General features: G+C 41.4%; 1 protein-coding gene across 2 annotated transcripts; it reads left to right on the top strand.

The window, feature by feature from the left end:
* Positions 1 to 576: 576 nt before the first annotated feature.
* On the top strand, positions 577 to 6509 carry ndfip1l (Nedd4 family interacting protein 1, like). Of its 2 annotated transcripts, none has more exons than XM_083910439.1 (7): positions 577 to 748; positions 2329 to 2419; positions 2559 to 2677; positions 4042 to 4129; positions 4290 to 4414; positions 4977 to 5043; positions 5208 to 6509. In XM_083910439.1, exons 1-7 carry the CDS (start codon positions 719 to 721, stop codon positions 5309 to 5311), a joined length of 624 nt encoding a protein of 207 aa, XP_083766565.1. In that variant the 5' UTR covers positions 577 to 718; the 3' UTR covers positions 5312 to 6509. The 2 variants fall into 2 exon arrangements, with proteins under 2 accessions (XP_083766565.1, XP_083766564.1); XM_083910438.1 differs by having other exon boundaries at positions 2559 to 2689.
* The last annotated feature ends 14297 nt before the right edge of the window (positions 6510 to 20806 follow it).

The raw sequence follows: 20806 nt of genomic DNA, 5'->3' as shown, positions 1-20806 counted from the left end.
AGCATTTTATAATGGTTCAAATAATCCCAGATAATCGTTTTGTTTAAATTGTTTTGGACACAAAAAGGTATCAAACCATCCTCCTCATGTCTCATTCAAAAACAATTGGGCTACCATACACATCCTTAATTTGATATCTCATTGATTATGATCTTCTGCTTGGTGACTCTTTTACACTATCTTTTTAACTTTAATTCAGTATTATTTTATTGACCAATGTTTGCTAATGTTGTGTTGGCACTGATTTTTGCATGGCTGTTTCATCAAGTTTCAAAGGGTGGTGGGTTTGTTCTTGCCATTGACGTCACGAATTGCGTCACTTCAGTGACGATATGGGAGAAACTGTCGGGCACTGATTTCAAAATAAAAGCACACGTTCTTTCTTTTTTTAAATAACGGTAGTTTGAAGAAAATCTGTATTTATTTTTTCCCACGTACATGAATATCCCGGTTTATTAATGGAGAGAAATACGTAATCATTTACATTTGGTCTTCTTTTGGGACTTTATTTTGAAAAGCCTAACAGGAAGCCGTTTGTTTTGTGTCGACATACACTGTCGCTTGACGGTAGTGTGAGCAGCACTAAGCAGTCGAGGAAAAAGCGGCTGCTGCTTATTTGTGTCGAGGTTAGAGTTTACAGTTTGTACTGTTATATAATTTTCGTTTTCGCTGGCTGTTGCTCCGGCTTCTCTCTCCTTTATCCTCCATTCTACCCGGAATGGCCGAACCCAGCGCCAGATACCAGCAGGTACGACACCATGATAGTTCCCTCACTTCATTTCAAGGCAGTCCATTAAATATTGAATATATTATCACAAGTTAGCGTCGTTTTGACACCGCGTAGCTTGTCGAAAAGCCACACATGCACGTAGCGCCATATTTCCTGTCGTTCTTTATTGAATCCGAGTGTTATTATTATTGTCATTTATATGTCAATCGTGTTAGCGCGAGCAATGTTGATTTCGTGGGTAGCTGTTAGCATGCTAGCTGAGCAGACGCCAACGCCTCCGTGCTAGCTAGCTTTTCAGAGTTACACCATATAACATATAATAATTAGCTGTTTATCATTATTATTATTATTATTATTATTATTCATGAACGTGACTTTCTGTTGAGTCAAAGTAAGATGTTACCAGGACGTTTACGTAAATGTTAAATGTTTAATATCAACTCCTGAATCTGTGTCGGGCTAGTTTTAATCTTTAAATAAGTAAGTCAAATAGAAAGTGTAAAAACTGTCATTCACATTGATTACATACTAATCCGCACGCCTTTATCTATTCAATGATATCAGTGCGCAGTAACTACAAAATATAGTGCATGAAATCCAGAAATCCTCTGACGTTTTACACTTATTATATAAATACTTTCCACCGTTGGCAAGTGTTCTTGTTTGCATAGCACATGATCTACAGCGGTGTGTGTGTGTTTGTTGGTCGTGTAGATTAACTGCCAAATCTGCCAGCTGACCTGCTTATTGCTGCTGGTGCAGACAGCAACTTATAAGTCTGCTCATGTGGATGAGTTGAGATGTGTCTCGCAGTGTTTTTGGCATGTTTACTTGTATTTCAGGGTCAACCACAAGCTCTTGCCCCCTGTGATCTGTACACAGACAATGTAGTTGGTTTGGTGACACATAAGAACTAAATCCTTAAAGCCTCAAAGGGTTCACATTACAAATGGACAGCTAATGTGTCATATTATTTTTATTTAGTGCTATTTACAGTGTGACAAGTTTCCTTAGTTGAATTTAATTTGTTGCTTTCTACCTTTAAGAATTATAATATTATTCAATTCATAGTACTTTGTGATACAAATGCATCTTACATGTACTCGAATGGTAATATTTTCATATTTTTATTACCTCTGTACCACCGATGTACTTGGTATTCTGTACAACTTCAGTGGCCTTTCCTGGTAAATGGCAGTAGTGCTAATTGATCTTAATTCTGGTTTATCTGATTCAGAGGAAGTTTGACTTCTGTATGCGGTGACCATCGAAACTGCGATTAGGGTTATTTGAGTCCATTAAGCCGCTAACATGTTTCCTGACTTTCTTAAAACAATGTGGTTCACGCGCATATTTTTTGCATGTTTATGTTCGTTTAAAATAATCGGGTAACTCTTCACAGATAATGTTGCGCTCCATCATATAGAGAGGAACATTTTTCAATGGAAAGCAGCCAGTGCTGACACATGTTCCAAGTAGCATTAAATGAACCAGGTAGTTTTGTTGGTTTTCTTGCTTCCCACTCAGGCTGAACAAAATTATATTTTGGCATGATTTCGATCTAGCTTTGATTAATTGTTCAGCCCTATCTTTCACAGCTACCGGATGAAGAGGAGGAGCCGGAAGAGAGTCCACAGGTAGCAGCTGACCCTCCACCTCCGTACAGCAGCCTTATTGCAGACAGTGCTGGTAATCATTCATTTTTCTGACATTATATACAATAATTAATCAAGGGAATGATCAGCACATTATTTCACGTCTGTTTGTGTTTTTGTACCTGATAACGTGGCAGCTTTGTTATAGTGAGACCTCTGTCTTCTCTCCTCAGCCTACTTTGACTACAAGGAAGATGGTGTTTTCCCCAAGCCTCCATCATACAACGTAGCAACCACGCTACCTTCCTATGATGAAGCAGAAAGAACCAAAGCTGAGACTACTGTTCCCCTGGTAACTGGAAGAGTGAGCTCAATTTTTTTTCCTTTTTGCAAGTAGTGACATTACACACGCATGCACACACACACTGTTGTGCTCAAAGATGACTTCTGCCGTTTGCAAGGCAGGAAATGTTTGCTGTACCACCACAGGGAGTTTCTTTTTTTTTCTTCTTTTTTTCAGTCTTGTAGTACACTACTGATCTGAGCCTTCTCAAAATCTTTTGCTTCTGGTTCCTCCCTCAACTGTCCTGTATGCTTCTGTTGTAAAAGGTGCAGGTGCTTCAGAATGAAATGGAGTTTCTTGAAGTCTGAGTGACCAAAAATACCATATAGAGCATTAGAAAGCCTCAGATTTCATTCTAAAAGGTCCATATTTTTTCTCTCTTGCCTGTTAAAAATGAGATAGACAAGCAAAGGTGGACTGGTCTTTTTCATTCACTGACAAATGAAACTATGAATCTATCTTTTATTTCAAAGTTTGAATTTAGACATTCAAAAGTCTCAAAATCCACTGTAAACCGTATTCCTCAGCCCTTATTTTGCCTGTAACTGGTTTGTTGACCTTTTTTATAAAAAAAAAGCACCATGCACAGCTGCTCTTCGATAGCGTGCCACTAACCTCTCATGTGTGGGCATGTCAAAATTCACAGAAGCCATCTCTGTTTTTTTGTCCCTTGTAACAGCACAACTTCATTAATTTCTCAGCCAGCAGTAGAACTTGTTCTGAGATCATTGAGACAGTGAAAGAAAAACATACAAAATAAATTAGTAGTTAGTGGTTTATCTGTGACCACTGGTGGGCCACCCTGTTTGACTGTCGGTGTTGTGTTTCTCTGCCACCCACTGCCTGGCGCTCAGCAGCAGCCTCAGCACAGGGAGCGCCTGGAGACTTTTGATGATGTTATTCGCAGTTCACTGGAGGTAACTGGGAGGAATGGGAGGAGTGTGTGATGAGAGCAAAAGTGTATTTGTTCCGTGTTTGGTGAAGACAGATTCACGGACAGTTTCTATGTACTCCACCTTTCTAGTGTGTGTTTGTGTGTGTGTGTTTGTATAGAGTAATAGCTAGTGCTTATTTGATAGTTAAACAAGAACTTCTGGTTCTATCTGAGTGTATCCTGCATCGTATTTGATCAACTCTATACCTCACGTAATTGTGTTGTGGTGTTTTCATTGGTCTGCCCGATGTTGGTGTATTATTTACTTTCTGTTGTCGGCAAAACTGGTTTTCATCAACAGGTGCAGGCCTGTGCGTGATCCCAGTCACTGTGTTGTAACCGTGTGATTTTAAACACACCATTGTGAATCGAGTGAAAGTAAAACGTGCATTTATCAAACAGAGACTGATTTGTGATCGACTCACGTTTTCCACCACAGGATGAAGACTTTGTGACCAGAGACGACTTTGAAGATTCAGATCAGCTGAGGATAGGAAATGACGGCATCTTCATGCTCACTTTCTTCAGTTAGTAACCCAATATTCCACGTATTGGTTTCTTTCTTGATTTGTGGAGAAATCACACCGTCTCTGGTTTGAGCCACTGTTAATAAAATGAAATAACTGGCCATTTCAAGGTTGTTGTTTTTTTAATGACATCATACACTCTTATTTTTCCTTCCTCCAGTGGCATTCCTCTTCAACTGGATTGGTTTCTTCCTGTCTTTCTGTCTGACCACGTCTGCAGCTGGCCGCTATGGGGCCATCTCAGGCTTTGGCCTCTCTCTCATCAAATGGATCCTCATCGTGCGGGTATGAGCCCACACACTAAGGCTGGCTGCTTTTATAAGTATTATAATTAATACCAGAACATTTTCAAACAGCAACATCATTTCAGTAAGAGTTTTTTGATGACATGAAACTGGATGTGTAGTCATATTGAAGTTAGATGTATGCAGATATTTGTAATGAGCACAATTTATTATCTGCCCTTTTTGTTGTTTACACAGCTGTACTTTGTTCAGCAGGATATATCTATGTGTGTTTTACGTGTGTGCATAATATTGGTGTGTCCGTTTCATATTAAATACTGATGAATGTTGCCTAAATATGAATTTTGGGTCATGTTACCCAGGCCTACCACATCACACACAGTAGAACACAAAATAAAATGTGGCTTTATGTTTGCATAAATGACCTAGAAACAACACTCATTTTAATGTTGTTTCTGTTTCCTCAAACATCGATTGCTGCTTTTCTTCATTCCGTTTCTGTGCTGGACTCGTTTGAGTGAAACCACTTAAAGCCATATTTCTTCTTACCGAGCCATATTTCCTCTAACCAGTTATTTCTGTCCCTTTTGTTTGGTTTTTAGTTCTCCACATACTTCCCTGGTTACTTTGATGGACAGTACTGGTTGTGGTGGGTGTTCCTGGTGCTGGGTACGTAGCTAACCTCTGCATTTAAATAGTACAACGAGGACTCGAGTGCTTCAGTTTTTCCTTCTGTTTTCAAATGTTTTATTTAAGACTCTCGTTTACACGCTGCACATTTGTGTTTCACAGTTTGGTGTAATGTTAGTTTGTCTCATTTCCTTCCTCCTCAGGCTTCTTGCTCTTCCTGCGGGGATTCATCAACTACGCCAGAATCCGTAAGATGGCTGACACCTTCTCCACCCTGCCGCACACCCGCGTCCTCTTCATCTATTGAGCCCCTCAAATCGTCACCGTTCTCTCTCTCTTTCTTTCACCGAGGCATAATCTGTGGCTTTATTCAATCATAACAGAAGAAAAGACTTTTTATTTTCCTTCCTTCCTTGACATTATTTGGACAATAATGTGTATTGTCCCCTCCCTTTTGGTGTACAATAGTAGTGAATGCTGAGAGTTCTGTAGTTGTTAGTGGTGATCTGTCAAGTGCTGTTATGCAGTAAAGAAGTACGTGATGTATAAATCATTGCCTTATTTGCAGTTTTAATATACGTTGTTAGCAGCTGCATGCACTGTCTCCCTGTTCATCCACCAGGGGGCAGGCTTGTCTGTATTAATTTCTTCAGCTCGATGAAGTCATTTTCTGTCTACAAAACGGTCGTTGTGAAGTCAAACTTGGGCTTGTAGAATTGATATAGAGCTTTAGAGAGATGTGAATCTGAACATGTCAAACTTCTCAGCCGAGGAGCCAGTGGGCAAATCTAATCTTGTAGATTGATTTATCCTGAATTCACACACATATATACATATACTTCAAGTATCAATTAAATGTGTTTTTAAACTTCCTTGGCCATATTTCTGTTGAAAGGGAAAATTATGGGTACTTTTACTTTAGAGCCACTTGTACAGAAGATCCGGGGCCGGGTTTTCCCTCGAGCATCTTTATTTTGTGTGTTTATGTTTTAGCCGATGCACTCACTATAATCAGGAATGTTATTTCCTTGATTTATTTTAGCCTGGCCATAAAGAAGCACTGTTGGGTGACGGGAGTTCACTAACAGTGGAGTCACTGCCTTGCACAAGGGCAAATCGATGTGAATGAAATTAGTTGATCGTGTGCCACTGGATTCACATGCAATCAGATGATTTTTGACCAAAATCAGTCCATTACATCATTTTTAATCACCTTTAAGCACCTCACTGTTTTCCATTGAGGAGGAAATGAGTGCAAACTGTAGCTTGTGAAGAACCAAGGAATATTCTTTTTAAGTGACATTTTTTTTAATGTTGACCCATATTCTAGTGAAAGTGGAATGATTATTTTTATTGCAAAAATGACAAAAAAACAACCTGGCTTGGACAAAGTTTGGAAATAAATCTATAAAAGTCTACATTTGTGCCGAGATATTCATCAAAAGTACTTCTGCTAACGTGTAGGACGTCACTTTCTGTCCATTTGGGCGTCACATTTTCATCTTCACACCTCCTTTTGTGTCTAACGTTCAGAAACAATGTTTTGTTAATAAATTCTGAGTCTTTCATGGAGTTATTTTGAATTCACCCTGCACATCTTGGTGTTTAAATAAAAGAAAACATATGTTTAGTACTTCAGTAAAGGGTTAATCTGTCACAGGGAGTGGAAGCATCACTGTCACTGAGGTGAGATATACATTTAGCTGCACTAATTTTAGCAACATGATTTACTGATGATGGCTAACTGAGCGTGTCAGGAAATGTGTGTTTTTTCTTTTAAGATAGGACAGGAAGTCAATGTCACCCCCACCTGGAAGACATGTCCCACCAACTGTATCAGTGCGGTTTCATTGCAAACATTTTTGTCATCATCATCATCATCATCATCTCTGAGGACTTCCCTCCTGATCTTAGCTGGATACTGGCCTCTAGTGGAGCCCAGCTGGAATGACAGGTCAGTGGAGTAAAATGTCACTTTTTTCCCTTTTTATTTGTTCCATACAAATTATAAAAATCAAATTAAATGTAAATAAGTAAACTAAGAACAATGAAATCAGTAAATGCTAAAATCTCTATCCTAATCATGAAATGACATAAAATTATAAGCTGAAAGGACACTGAGTACAAGTAAAGTACATGCTGAAAAGCAGTCGTTCAATGTCGATTTGGATGTTTATATTCTTCATAAAAACAAATAGATGATGCCTTTTTGTCAAGTCTGCGCTGCCGCACCACTGAGACCTCTTGAAAGTCGAAAAACAGAACCAGCTGTGGGTAAAAATGTACAGATGTGCCGTTGCTCTGGGCTCAAAAGCTGAACTCTGAACTGTCTCTGCCTTAGAAAACACATTTGAATAGTAGCCTTTGTTAATGTCTTGTGTTAAACACATGACATATAAGAATAAAAGTTGAAGTAGGACAAAGGGCCCATGCTCGACCTTAAAGCCTGGCCCGGTGAACCTCCACCTCGCCGTGACCTTGCACAAACAAGTTTCATTTTGCCAGGTGCAGACTGGCTTAACTGATCGCTGTCGCTCAGCTGTAAATTCTGGCAGAGCACATAAACAAAAAAACTCAATCATCCGTATCTCGCACAAATGCAGCCTCAGTACAACTCAAATCCCTAAACATGACATAATTCCTCCTGTGCTCCGGCGAGGTCACCCGGTGCAGGTGTGCTTATTATCCAGATGTGGTTCATGGAGCGTGTCCACTGTGCCAAGAGTCTGTCTGCGTCTCATCGGCCAGCTCTGATTCACAGAGATGGAAGTCGTTCTTCTTGAGTAATTGATGGGAATTGTGAGTGTTTTCCAAAGTGGCTGCACTGCTTGCATGTTTTGGCTATCTGCAGATAAGAGAGGAGACTTCCTGATTTGCAGAGAGCCCTGGGAGTGAGTCAGCTTTCCAAAAGCTTTACTTTCACTGGCTTCTGTTAAGATGTGAATTTACAGTAGGCCGAGCTGATAAAGTCATCGAATCGCCAACATTATTCAAGTTTGCTGTATACAAAGTTGGAGGTCACATCCCAACCCCTTCTCTTTAATCTCATTGATATCAGGATGGTCTGTATGTGAGGCCCTGTGATGGACTGGTGCCTTTCCCCCAATGTCAGCTGAGATTTGTGGAGGATAAAGTGGTCGAAGTTGAGTGAGTAAGTTGAGAAAGCATCAGAAATACTTTAAAATACATACATACAGTACTTTCCTATACATGGCAATAAAACATTAGCTTAGATTTAATTATATACTGATTGAAATAGTGTTTTCTTATTTTGTCTGTATGTCGTTGGCCACCTGCTTCTGATTCCAGTGATTATGCTCAGCAATAGTCATTATATGTATATGTAAAAATAGTGTTGATGATGATGAGACTGCGTGCAAGTGAGTCAGAGCAGAAGTGCGTTGTATGATCAACACCACCTGGTATAAAACCAGAGGTGGATACAGTACCACTTTTTTGAGAGGATTTTACTGAAATATAAGTAAAAGTATTGGTCTAAAAATGTACTCAGTGTAAAGTAAAAAAGTAGCTTTAAACTTGTGTAAAAAGGACATTAACTATTTTTCATCAAAGTCAAAATGGGTCAAAAGGTCACAAACGCTTAAACGTTCCCACTTTAATTTACCTTAATTGACTGCACCTGTTTTCATCATTTACTGCCAAAGTTTCTGGTGCATTATCTTTATTTATTTATTTTTAATTCAGGCCAATGTACTTAAGTAAAAGTAAAATGACTAATTAAAAAATGTACTCAATTACAGTAGTGCAAGTAAACTTATAAGAGTCATTCATTACGTTCCGCCTCTGTGGAGACAAACACGACAGTTTTAAACCTTGAGACACATTCATACATTTTAATATCAAAGAATAACAACAACTCTCAAAGACACTGGCAGAAGGTCAGAGTTCACCAGGTGCCACTGCATTTCTTCATTGGATCAGTATCAGTACAGTTTTGCTTACACATCAGGTGCAAATCAACTGAAAAATGATGCAAAACACAAGTGCACACTTAAGAGCGTCGGCCTAATAAGAGCAAAGCTCTCAGTGATCTAAAAAGACAAAGTCCCTTCTGTTGACAGGAAGGGCTTTCATGGAAATGTAGTTATGAGTTTACCATGAAAAACAAACAGCTGATGTGATTTGGAAACTACCAATACACCCTAAACTCTTTCTTTCTGCAATAAAATCAACATTTTCAGATGACGAGGCCAAAGACGACCGCAATTCCGACTTTTAATTGTTTCATTATTTCAAGTGATTTAAATATCACGGGCCAGAGGATTTTTTCATCACTCTTTAGACAAACTGTGTGTTTGGTCAGCGGCTCCTGCTGTCAGTCTGAGTTTCAGATGGGAGGTTCCCTCGGATGTGGGGAGGATGTGGGTTGCATCCAAATGATATGTCGTTCTAGTGTGTGTGTGTGTGTGTGTGTGTGTGTGTGTGAATGTGTGTGTTTGAGAGCGAGAGAGAAAGAGAGAGAGAGAGAGAGAGAGAGAGAGAGCAGGGGGAGGGGTGTCATCATTGATGTGTGAGTCATCCTGATGCTCCCTTCCTCTTTCTGCACTGTGATGTGTGTGTGTGTGTGTGTGTGTGTGTACACTTGTATATAAATTAGTCTTAAATCTAGATTGTATTGAAATAGTCTGATGTTTCTTCACTGTCCACATCCATAAGTGTCTTTGGAGACATCCTTCGTTGAGGATCGGAATCCTTTGTGTGATTACTGGTTAACGGCTGTTACGTTGCATGTTTGGAGCAGTTGTACACGATTGCAAGTTTCTACCAACGCGTTTGTTGTATGTGCAACATTTACTCTTGTGTAAAATGTGGCCACATTCTCGATCACCTCTAGAGGTCATATATCTGTTTTCAGAGCATTTACACCTGCAGCTTTAATGGCCACGACTGTCAGGTGTAAATAAGTCTGAGCATCCCTGTGCACTTTCTGTCACCTTCTCTATCATAAACACTGACGTTGTCTGGACCTCATTGAGACCGGAATCTGGTGGAACTCGTCAGATTCAGGGTGACGTGCTTTTGTCCCAGTGAATAGCAGCCAGGCCGCTGTCCTCAGAAGAATAGCTGTGTGCAAACGTGCGTATGAGTGTGTAAGGCTGGTAAAGCAGTGGTGAGTCATCCACAGGCCAGCATCGCCTGTTACCATGGGTCACACACAGCAGGTACCCCACCTCCCTATATACTCCTTCTTTTTCTCTCTCTTTTACCCACCTCTCTTCCTTATCCTCTTCCTCCACCACCTCCTCTTCCATCTCCTCCTCTTTTTCTCTCTGACTCACGGATGACTCCTCCACCACCACCACCATCGATGACATCACCACCCCCTCCCTACCACTTTGTTGTGGTGAATCATACTGTACATTGAGATTTTCTTCTTTGCTCATGTCTCCAGACCTGAATGTCAGCCGTGCCGTTTGATAAATTGGACCCAAAACACTGACTGACAACTGTGACGACGTCAGTCTCTGACGGATATGGAATCGCACACACGCTCCTATACTTCAACGTCACTGTGTTATTGATAAGATAATAGGGGAATTGTTTATTCAACAGCTAAATAATCAGGAGCATGTAAACGAAAGAGCGGCTGAACAACAACGTCATCAGGCCCATGACATGGTTTTCTGCCATCTAGCGGAGCAGCCATTACTGAAAATAGCAGGTTGCAGTGACTCCCTGCTGACTGTGATAGGCAGCAACATGGAGAGTTGGATTTTAGGTCCAATATTATAAAATTTTTGAATACAAATACTACAACAAATAACCAGAAAATGCCCCCCAAAAAAATCTATTTTTTGTCCTTTAACACAATGTACACGAAGCAAAATACACGTGAAGTAAAGGCTTGTGTCATTTGAATTGAATAATTGTCACAGCAGCCTAAAATTAACCTTCAACAACTAATGTTAAACTGTGCTAAACATCAAGTCAGGAGAAACTACAGAACTCTATATTCTTAATAGATCTTGCATTGAAACTATAGGGAGACAAAACCACATCTTGTCACCTGAAAGACTAGATACACACTCCCATTTTATCAAGTAATAAGAATATATTCTGCATAATGTCCTTCATGGATGCTGTGCTCCTGTTTCCATGTTGCTGATCACTGTTTTTTTTATATCCAGATTCTGCAGATTTCAAATCCACGACATGGTTGACTGTGTGTTTTCTCATCATCAATTACCGTAACGTCATCAAATCCTTCCTATATATGTATTTTTTTTTCCTGCTGTGTGTGGCATTGTTTTTAGTCTATGATATGGAAAAATGAGCCTGGTTCCTCACATTACTGCTCACGTCTGCAAGGCCGCGCGCAGGAGTTTATTAAGTTCTGCCGTTTCAGACGTTTCTGAATGTCACGAAACGGATGTCATGTCTGTTTGAATCACCTGGAAGAAGTGGTGTTTTGTGAATAACGCCCATACAGAAATATGACTATTATGCTTTTTATATACTCATCTTTTTTGTATTTTATTTATCTCCATAGGGAAATTCCTTCTCTGCATTTGTCTTTGGAGGGAACTCAAACCAGCAACCCTCCTGTTACAAGCCAGGTTCCCTTTCCACTTGGCCATGGGTCCAAGGTCCCTTATCTCATCACCACTGCACAGATCTGATGTTCTCATCTTTTGTGTGGCATGAAAACAGATTTAATGGACATTTAAGGTAATTCATGTAAATTATGATTTATATTCAAAAATATCCAAAAATAAGTGTATTTGAATTTGACCCTGTCCATTTCCATCCTCTGTTGACACACATATCTCCTGTCAACACTTTAATTACTCTTACACATCGCTGCTCTTGGCATTCTAGCTCATATTTTAGTCCTCATGCCGTAACCATGGCAACAATAAACCTTGAGCAACACTAAACTCACAACTATTGATGAAACTGACCCCTTAAAAAGTGTTGGTTGCTGAGCTACAATTATACATTTTCCCAAGATTAGTCTCAACAGAAGCACTGTGAATATATATATTCTGTATTTGTCTTATTCTACTCGATATTCTGCTCTGGTAACACAGGTTTTTCTGTGAATCACCTGCCGTTCGTTCTCTCGGCTTTTTTTGTGAATGGAGAGACTCGCGTTGCTTTATGACGACGAGAGAGAGAGAGAGAGGGGATGGGATGCATGAATGGGGAGGTAGCTACAGACGGATGAATGGGAGAAAGAGAGAGAGAGATGGAGGGATGTGTGTGGCAACGGAAGGGAGGGATGGTGGCTACGTCATATTACGTTTCCGCAGTGCATCAAGGGAACTGGTCTGTCTGTGACTCATACCGTCAGGATGGGGAGGGGGGGTGTGATGGAGCGAGGGAGGAGGAGGATGAAGAGGAGAGAAAAGGGAAAGGAGGGGTCTAGTCTTTTTTTATCCTGTCTATCGTTTTTTTTTTTCCCCTTTCTCCGTCACTCCCTCTCCCCATCAGTGATGTAATACAGGTGACCTGTTCATCACGGGGAGGGAGGGAGGGAGGGAAGGAGCCTCTCCTCTTTTCCTCTCCTCCTCTCCTTGCTCAGCTGACTGGCTTGATGCGTGAATGAACAGGCCTCTCTCTCCTTTTATTGTGGCGGGGGGAGGGGGGAGGACACAGGAAGCTGTGAGGCAGATGCAGAGCAAAGGAGGGAAAGAACAAGTGATGAAGAAGAGAAAGAGGGAGGAGCACACACACACGCACGCACGCACACACACACACACACACACACACACACACACACACACACACACACACACACACACACACACACACACACACACACACACACACACACACACACACACACACACACACACACACAGAAGGAGAGTTCCCATGGAATCTGAACACGTAAACGTTGACTGCTGATCTCGTTCTCTTTGTGTGGATCTGCTGCAGTTGTGTGAACGTTTGTGTTCATTGAGAAATTCCCGACCTCTGTCTAACTCACACACATCTGTACTCTAACTCTTAGAGCTCTGCACAGCTCACAGTACAAACACCACCACCTCCTCCTCCTCCTCCTCGTCCTCTTGAGCAACCCCAATGATAGCAGCCATCTGTGAGGATAAGTTATTGTGTTTTGCTTCCTTTTTACGATTCTCTCCGTCCACAAGAGTCTTAAATAACACGACGAGGACTAAAAAGACGAGCTCTGCCTCCTCTGTTTGCTGCCTAATGGTCTGCTGACTGCCTTTGCTCGCTTTGTAACAATCAAGTGCGATTATTTCCACCCACACGACACCTCTCTGCACATGGCTCACAGTCCGTCCTCAGTGTGTGTGTGTGTGTGTCTCGTGTTAAAACGCCTGTATATTTTTATGCGGTCGAGCATCATTCCATTGCAATCAAATCACTGGAGAAGCACATTTTAATGCCAAGTCTTAACTGGGTAATGATTAAAACTCTTAACTTTGCATCACCTTCATAAAAAGCATAGTAGTACTAAAGCTGTGACATGCTGCTCAAGGAGTGTATGACCTTTGGACCTTTGGTATATATATGTATATATTTCCCATTTATAGGGAAATAGACAATAAAGCTTCAATATTCTTATTGGGACTTTGGTATGGGCTGAAACATGTGCCACCAGAAACTGAATTTGAATCATTTATATTTGAATTTGAATTGCTAAACTTGAATAATTGCATTAAAAAACTGCATTTTAATCACATCATTTGAATTATTGCATTGAAAAACAATCGATTGTTCTTCCTTCATCCTTGAACTGCCCGCATGTCTGTCACAGTAATTTGAATCTGGATTTTGAGAAGTGAATTTGAATTCGTGAGAAGTGAATGCGAAGGTATATGAAGTGTTGAATTTGAAAAATTCAATTTTAAATTATACTATTCAGATTCAGTTTTTGAATGCAATAATTCAAATTAAACAAAACCTTCAAATATAAATGATTCAAATTCAGTTTCTGGTGGCACACATTTCATACCTTTGGTTCCATCCAATATCAATTCATATTAATTCAAAACCCTTTTGTATTTTTATTACAAGATTATTAGATTTCTTTTTTTACAAGACTGAGTTAATGAATACTCAGCTTTAAGAGGGGTAACAAAGATAGGACGCGAGTGAAGGAGGAGAGGAAATGCATGCAGGAAAGTGAAGGAGATAGGAGAGGAAGGGCAGAGAGTCCAGGATTAGTATAATGTCCCTGTGCACTTCCAACAAAAATAAAAATGGACTGACCTCATTACACACGAACACGGTAGACCTCGCAACCTCAGCAGTAAGCTATACCTTTAACGCTAAATTTATTTGCAACACATCAAACTGATTTAATTGCATTCTAGTGTTTGCCAGTGCATTCATGCATGGTTTTAAATGTATTATTATTATCCGTTTGTTTGTTTAAGACGCGCATATGTAGATTTTAGACCTCTAACCCTGTGTGTGTCCATCACGCACACACACACCAGTCATCATCAAACCCTGGTCGTCTCTGCCTCCACCTTGTATGAGTCAGAGCTGCAGTACAGTGTAGGAGGGGCTGGGATTGGATATCCTGATGGTGGCTCATCCACACACACACACACACACACACACACACACACACACACACACGCGCGCGCACACACACACACACACACACACACACACACACACACACACACACACACACACACACACACACACACGGTTATTATCGAGGTGAGGATGGAATACATTCATAAAGAAGTGAGGACCAGACGTCACCTCCTGAGATATGAAACTCAAACTGATCCTTGCAGATGTTCACCACCACACACACACACACATGATATCACATGAACACATAGCATCCATGTTATTACTCCCCCCTTCTTTTTTATGCAGTAATGCATGTGTGTGGAAAGAGACACGGCAACAGTGACATACATGTGTGCACTTAACACAAATAAGCACTCACATCCACACACACACACACACAAACACAGCATGCTGTCACATCCGGCCCTGCGCTCCACAGCATAGCCTATAATTAGCTGCCTGCAAAGCTGACTGCCTAGAGATGAGATGAGCTAACCAGAGAGAGAGAAGGAGAGGAAGAAAAGGGAGATGAGCTTACCACATGGAGGTAGATGCTGCTCCACTGAGAGAGGAGGAAGAGGAGGAAGAGGGAGGGGGGGACAGAGGAGGAAGAGTGTTTGGAGAGGGGGAGTAATAACCAGAGTGATGTGAATACTGAAAATGTCAAAGAAATCACAATAGATGGAGGGATGGACATAGTCTTAGTAGCCTGAGTAGTGACATGCTCAACCCATTCAGATATTCAAGACAACCAAATAAGGGGTTTGGAGGTGTGTGTGTGTGTGTGTGTGTGTGTGTGTGTGTGTGTGTGTGTGTGTGTGTGTGTGTGTGTGTGTGTGTGTGTGTGTGTGTGTGTGTGTGTGTGTGTGTGTGCATGCTCCATTCTCTACTCAGAGACCGGACAGTTTTTATGAATGGGGCTCGGGCATCGCAGCGCAGTAAAGTATGTCAGTGCACTATGATGAGAGCTGCATTGGTCTCTCTCTCTCTATCTCTCTCTCTCTCTCTCTCTCTCTCTCTCTCTCTCTCTCTCTCTCTCGCTCTCTTTCTCTCGCTCTCTCTCAAGTTTCAGGATTTCAACTGTATGACAAAAGTGGGCTCGAGACTCGGCTGTGAATGAATGAGTCAGGATCGACGTAACCCATCTTCATTGTCGGGGGTGGGGAGGGAGGAGCGAGCGAGAGAGTGAGGGATGGAGGTAGGGAGGTAGGGATGGAGGGAGGGAGGGAGGGAGGGAGGGGGGTCTGTGTATGACTCATACTCTCTCTCCTCTCTCATTGTCACTCCACTGCAGTTGCAGTAGCAGTAGCCGAGGACTTCTGGCCCGCTGTGGGCTCTCCCTCCTCTTCTTTCTTCTCTCCATCTCCATCCACGTCTGCCTCTGATTTTGTTCCCCATCACAGTCGGTGTTTGTTCGTCCCCGATATCATGTCATGATGCATGCATTTACTCCAGCCCCCGGTCCCATTGTGATTCTTCTTCTTCTACTGTGCAGCCACTACTATCGAATTGAAGCATTACCAAAAAACCTCAGAATCAATGCAACAAAAGTCTCTGATTAATGCAAACTGGTGTTTTCTAAGGACAAATGCATAAGCAGCAGCGTTATAGCAATAGATGAAACAAACAGTAACAACAAAACTGATCTATTTTGCAAATTAAGGTTCCAACTATAGATGATGTCCTTGTCCTGCATGTTTTCCTGCTCTAACCTGATGGTCAGCTCATCTGAAAGTACCTCAACGTGGCCTGCTAGTCTTACTTTTAAATGCATTCACTCTCATTTTTCTCACTAATGTTCAGAGGTTCATTCATGGTTTGCGCTTTGTTTGAATGGAATGTGTTACCTTCTGAACTCATCTGTTTTGTGTCTTAGTTTCTTTCTTTTAAAAATCTTAAAACAATGGCTCTTATCAAAACACAAGTTTGTAATGTGGTTTTCTTTTTACTTTACTCCTCGTTTCTCCTTAGCAACAACTGACTGGAAGTTAACATGCAGGCAGAAGTTGAATTTAATGAATCGGAGTCTCTAAATTGACTGTAAGTGTGAACGTGAGCCTCGCTGTTAAAAATAGACATTTCCAAACACGGCACAAAAGTGTTATTGAGCCTTTAATTGTCCGTAATGCGTGTCACTTTTTTTTCCCTGAATCGACAGGTCAGCAGCTGACAGATGTGAAGAGGAACAGCGAGTCATTGTGTGAAGCACTGACCAGAGGAAGGAGAGGAAGACGAGAAGAGAGAGAGGTAATGAAGGTGTAATTTGCTAACCATCTGTGAGGTGCCTGGTTGCCCTGGAGGTTTCCTCTTCTCCGGAACTCCCCCTCTGCAGGGCCACAGGTGCTGCAGAGTGGAGGAGGAGGAGGAGGAGTGAGGGCAGCTTGTATGGAAGGAAAGGAGGGGTTAATGTCATTGAATAGAAAAATAAAGAGGGAGAAAGATGAAGAAAGACATCACTATTGACAAAAAAACCCCCTAACTTATAGGTTTAGGGACAAAGGAAAGGTCACAATATGGATTAAAGCTGGAGTGTGTAACTTTTTGCCGATATTATTTTGCTGTCAGTTTTGTTGTCATGATCGATCCACACATCCAGGACCTGAACCTCGTATGTGTTTTGGTTTTAAGGCCGACGTTGCCTCACACGACTGGTCGCCATAGTTACAATAAAACATAACTATGGGCTGTAATAAGCTGCCTCCACAAACGACCTCTGTGGCTTGCTTTTTATGGGAGGACGGCCTCAGAAATTAGAGAGCAAAGGGATGTTGGCGCGGAGCGGCCAGCGAGCAGAGGTAACAGGCAGAAATATCGGGGGAAGACAATGTGGTAGAAAAGGAAGGAAAAGGCATCATTTAGCGCTCGCCGGACGATTTATTTACATCCTCTATTGAATAAGAAGAATTTTTTAAACATATCTGGTGCTTTCTTTCTGAATGTGAAAATAGGTCAGGAAGTTTCCTGTTTCAAAAGTTGAAATCGTCCTCCTATGGTTATGGTTTTATTATCTTACAGCCGAGCGTGTTCCCCTCCCCCCTCCTCCGCCTCCAGCTAAACCTCTCTCTTCATCCTCCTTAAGCTCCGCTCTAACTCACCACCATCACTTCCTTCCTCTCCGCTCCATCCCATCCCACAACAATCATCATTTTAGAGCATTCCCACCCATACACTCATCCACTTTAAGGCTTTACATTCGGGGAAGAAAAAAAAAGCACACTTTTGTGTTTCAATGGTGGCCCTGAAATGCAAATCACTATGGCAAATCAACAAAACACAAAGGACGTCACACGTTAAACTTGTATTCTCTTAATTGCTGTTGTGCTTTGTGATTTGCTTGTTTTTTTGTGTTTGTTCTCGTGTTTTGTGATTTGCTGTTTGTGCTTTTCCCATTTGTCGTCGTGATCTGCACATGAGGGTGACGCTGTCGTTCTCCGACGTCGTCTTTTGTTCCAATATCAAATGACGGAAAACGACTTTATAATACTTCATCCTAACTTATAACCTTTGTGTTTGTTTACATGACTTAAAGTCCTTTTAACTCATCAAAAGGTTATTTTAAATATGTTTTATACTGTTCAAGTTCCACATTTACAACTACAACATTTTTTCTAAACAAAACTTTTGTTTGTCTTCATTTTAAATGGTTAATGCACTATTTTAGGCATTAAATTGTGAATAATTGCCAGATATTGTAAGTTATTCTGGAAAAACATACTCACAGGATCATTTTATGTCCCTTTTATGGTTAAAATAAGCAAAAAAAGACTTATGTGTAAATATGTGACGCAGTTCCACTTAGCATTTTTTTTAAAGTGACCACCACTAAATCACTAAATTTATCTCACCTTCTCACCACATGAATTAAAAAATGATCAGAAAGGCCAAATCAAAAAAGGTTTTAACAAAATCATCCCCTTTGCTTTCAAATACATCTCTTTCTGACACGCTGGTGGAGGTGGCCTCCGCTGGGATCTCTGCCTGCTTTGATGCTCTCCGCTCAGCCGTGTGTTGGCTCTGACCGTCTCTGCCTCTGAAGACCAGATAATGGCTTTAAGACGCCCTGGCTTCCTCCGTAATGACCGCTTCCTCTGCTCTCGTCCAGTCCTCGCTGGCCGGATCGTGTGACTGACTGACTGACCACCTGACAGGCCCGACCAACGCTCGGCCCACATATGCAGCACCACTGAAAACACTACACAGATCTAACTTTATACGCTTAAATCCGTCTTTGCTGATATCTCACACTTTTCTCTCTGTCTAATTAGACTGAACAGATGTCCTGCTTGTTGTTGCACACTGCAGTTGCAGATTATTTCAGTCGGAAAACGTGACCTCCCACTAACTCTGAGTGAATGACTGGGTTAGTTGTGCTGCTGATTAACTGTTGGGACGGATGGCTGCTTTACTCCCCGCCTCTTTGACTGACTGGCTGATTTAAAGCTGGCTCCTTAAGTAGCTGACTTATTGGCTGTGGAATGCAGCAGGTGGTTCCAAATCTGAATGGGTTTTGCAGTTGTGTGTGTGTGTGCTGTTTTCCCATGGTTGGAGCTGCTGAGGTTATCTGCAGACCCTCAGATTTCTTCTCTAATCTGGCATGTTTCACATTCCCAATTTCCTCCGCCGATGCATGACTCCTCCGCTCTGTGTTCATTCTGGGATGGCAGAGTGGGAAAAGTATGGCCACTGCCCCCGTGTGTGTGTGTGTGTGTGTGTGTTTGTCTGTTTTGCTGATGAAACTCACCTGTTGTGTTTCTCCTTCTTCTTCCGTGACTGCACGTAGCCTCACAGTCTCAAAGCTTGTGCTAATGTATGTAAGTAAAGCGAGTGCCAGACCATAATAGCATAGTTGGTTCTGTGAAATGGTAAAAATGCACAGTAGCACAAAAAAAACACACATCAGTTCTGAACCATGTAACACAAACAATAGCAGATCAGAGGTCAGGTCCATTCACAGGGTTCAGGCAAGGACACGACCGGACTGATAAGATCCGTATCAGGACATGGTTTTTCCGAAAGGAATGAAGTCAAGGGCAGCTGGAGACGTTTCTGCTCTCACGCGAAAGAGTCTTTACAACAGAACAAAGGAGGAGTTTACCAGAATAAATGATCAAATTAAGTCACTTTAATTGTGTACGGGATTCTTGACAGCACCAGACAAGGGAAATAAATCATTACAATCCCGTATTACTTCGTACATTATTTACATTTAATCTAATTATGATCAAAGATCTCCAACTTTATTCTATAGTTTCAGCACTGTTAATAACTCCGACTACCTTTGTTGACCTCATTTCAGATACGCGTTTACTTCTTCAAGATGGTGGACGTTTGGCTCTGAGTCTCTGGTTGTGTCACAATGAAAGGTTGGAACACACACACACACACTCACACACACACACGTAGATTCACTTGATCATTAGGTAAACAAAGGGCAGCGGAAGCTAAAGAACACTCTATCAGCAGGCTATCTGCAGAGCTGTTGACTCGACCGAGCCTTATCTGTTATATGAACTCTACACTGTCACATAAACATGCAGGGTGTGTGTGTGTGTGTGTGTGTACACTGCAGATTTGACCACACACACACACACACATAAATATATTAGATTTGTGCGATCCCGAAAGTGTTTGCATGTATGCCTATGTTGTGGTCATGTGACGCAACAACGCTGCTGTTTGTGTTCCGCGTTGTTGTGAAACTTTTCCAGTGATTCAGAAAGTTTCAAAGTGGGGATGTTGCTTGTTATTTGTGTGTTGTGTTTTATGTCTTTGACTTAATTCAGAGAAAAAGAGCTGAGAAGAACTGATTTATTGCTGTTTACCAGTTACTGACTGGGCTTCCTGGGTCAGGACATCTATAACCTTTGATTGTGTTTGATTTGTCCAAATCTCAAGTGTCCACAGAGTCTGTTTGTGTTTGACCCTTGAGTTTTGGACATTTTGTGGACTTTTGAGTTTGGACTCTTCTGTTCCTGAAGTCCTGATGATGAACGTTTTAATGGTGTAATGGCCAAGTCTGACAATAAGTAATCGGACTATGAATCGCATTAGTCGGACTAAGAAAACTGGACTTTTGACACAGTGACATACAGTGCAGACACGGGTTGAAATCATTAATTCATTGAGGATCTACTTAAGAGAACCCGACTGTGTTTGATGCGAGTACTTTCCCCTGGACAACAGGTTATCAGGGTGAGGTCACCAAACCAAAAATAGCAAAGGGGGACTGGGGTAACTTTAGTGTAAACAAAATAAAATCAATTCTCATTCTGTG

Source organism: Microchirus variegatus (assembly GCF_963457635.1).
Source record: "Microchirus variegatus genome assembly, chromosome: 2".
NCBI lineage: Eukaryota > Metazoa > Chordata > Actinopteri > Pleuronectiformes > Soleidae > Microchirus > Microchirus variegatus.
This window is presented reverse-complemented; position numbering and strand designations above follow the sequence as displayed.

Coding starts and splice junctions, on each gene's coding strand:
- ndfip1l (XM_083910438.1), top strand. CDS start 719: ATGGCCGAACCCAGCGCCAGATACCAGCAG. Junction 2,420..2,558: donor CCTTATTGCAGACAGTGCTG/GTAATCATTCAT, acceptor TTCTCTCCTCAG/CCTACTTTGACTACAAGGAA. Junction 4,415..4,976: donor AATGGATCCTCATCGTGCGG/GTATGAGCCCAC, acceptor TTTGGTTTTTAG/TTCTCCACATACTTCCCTGG.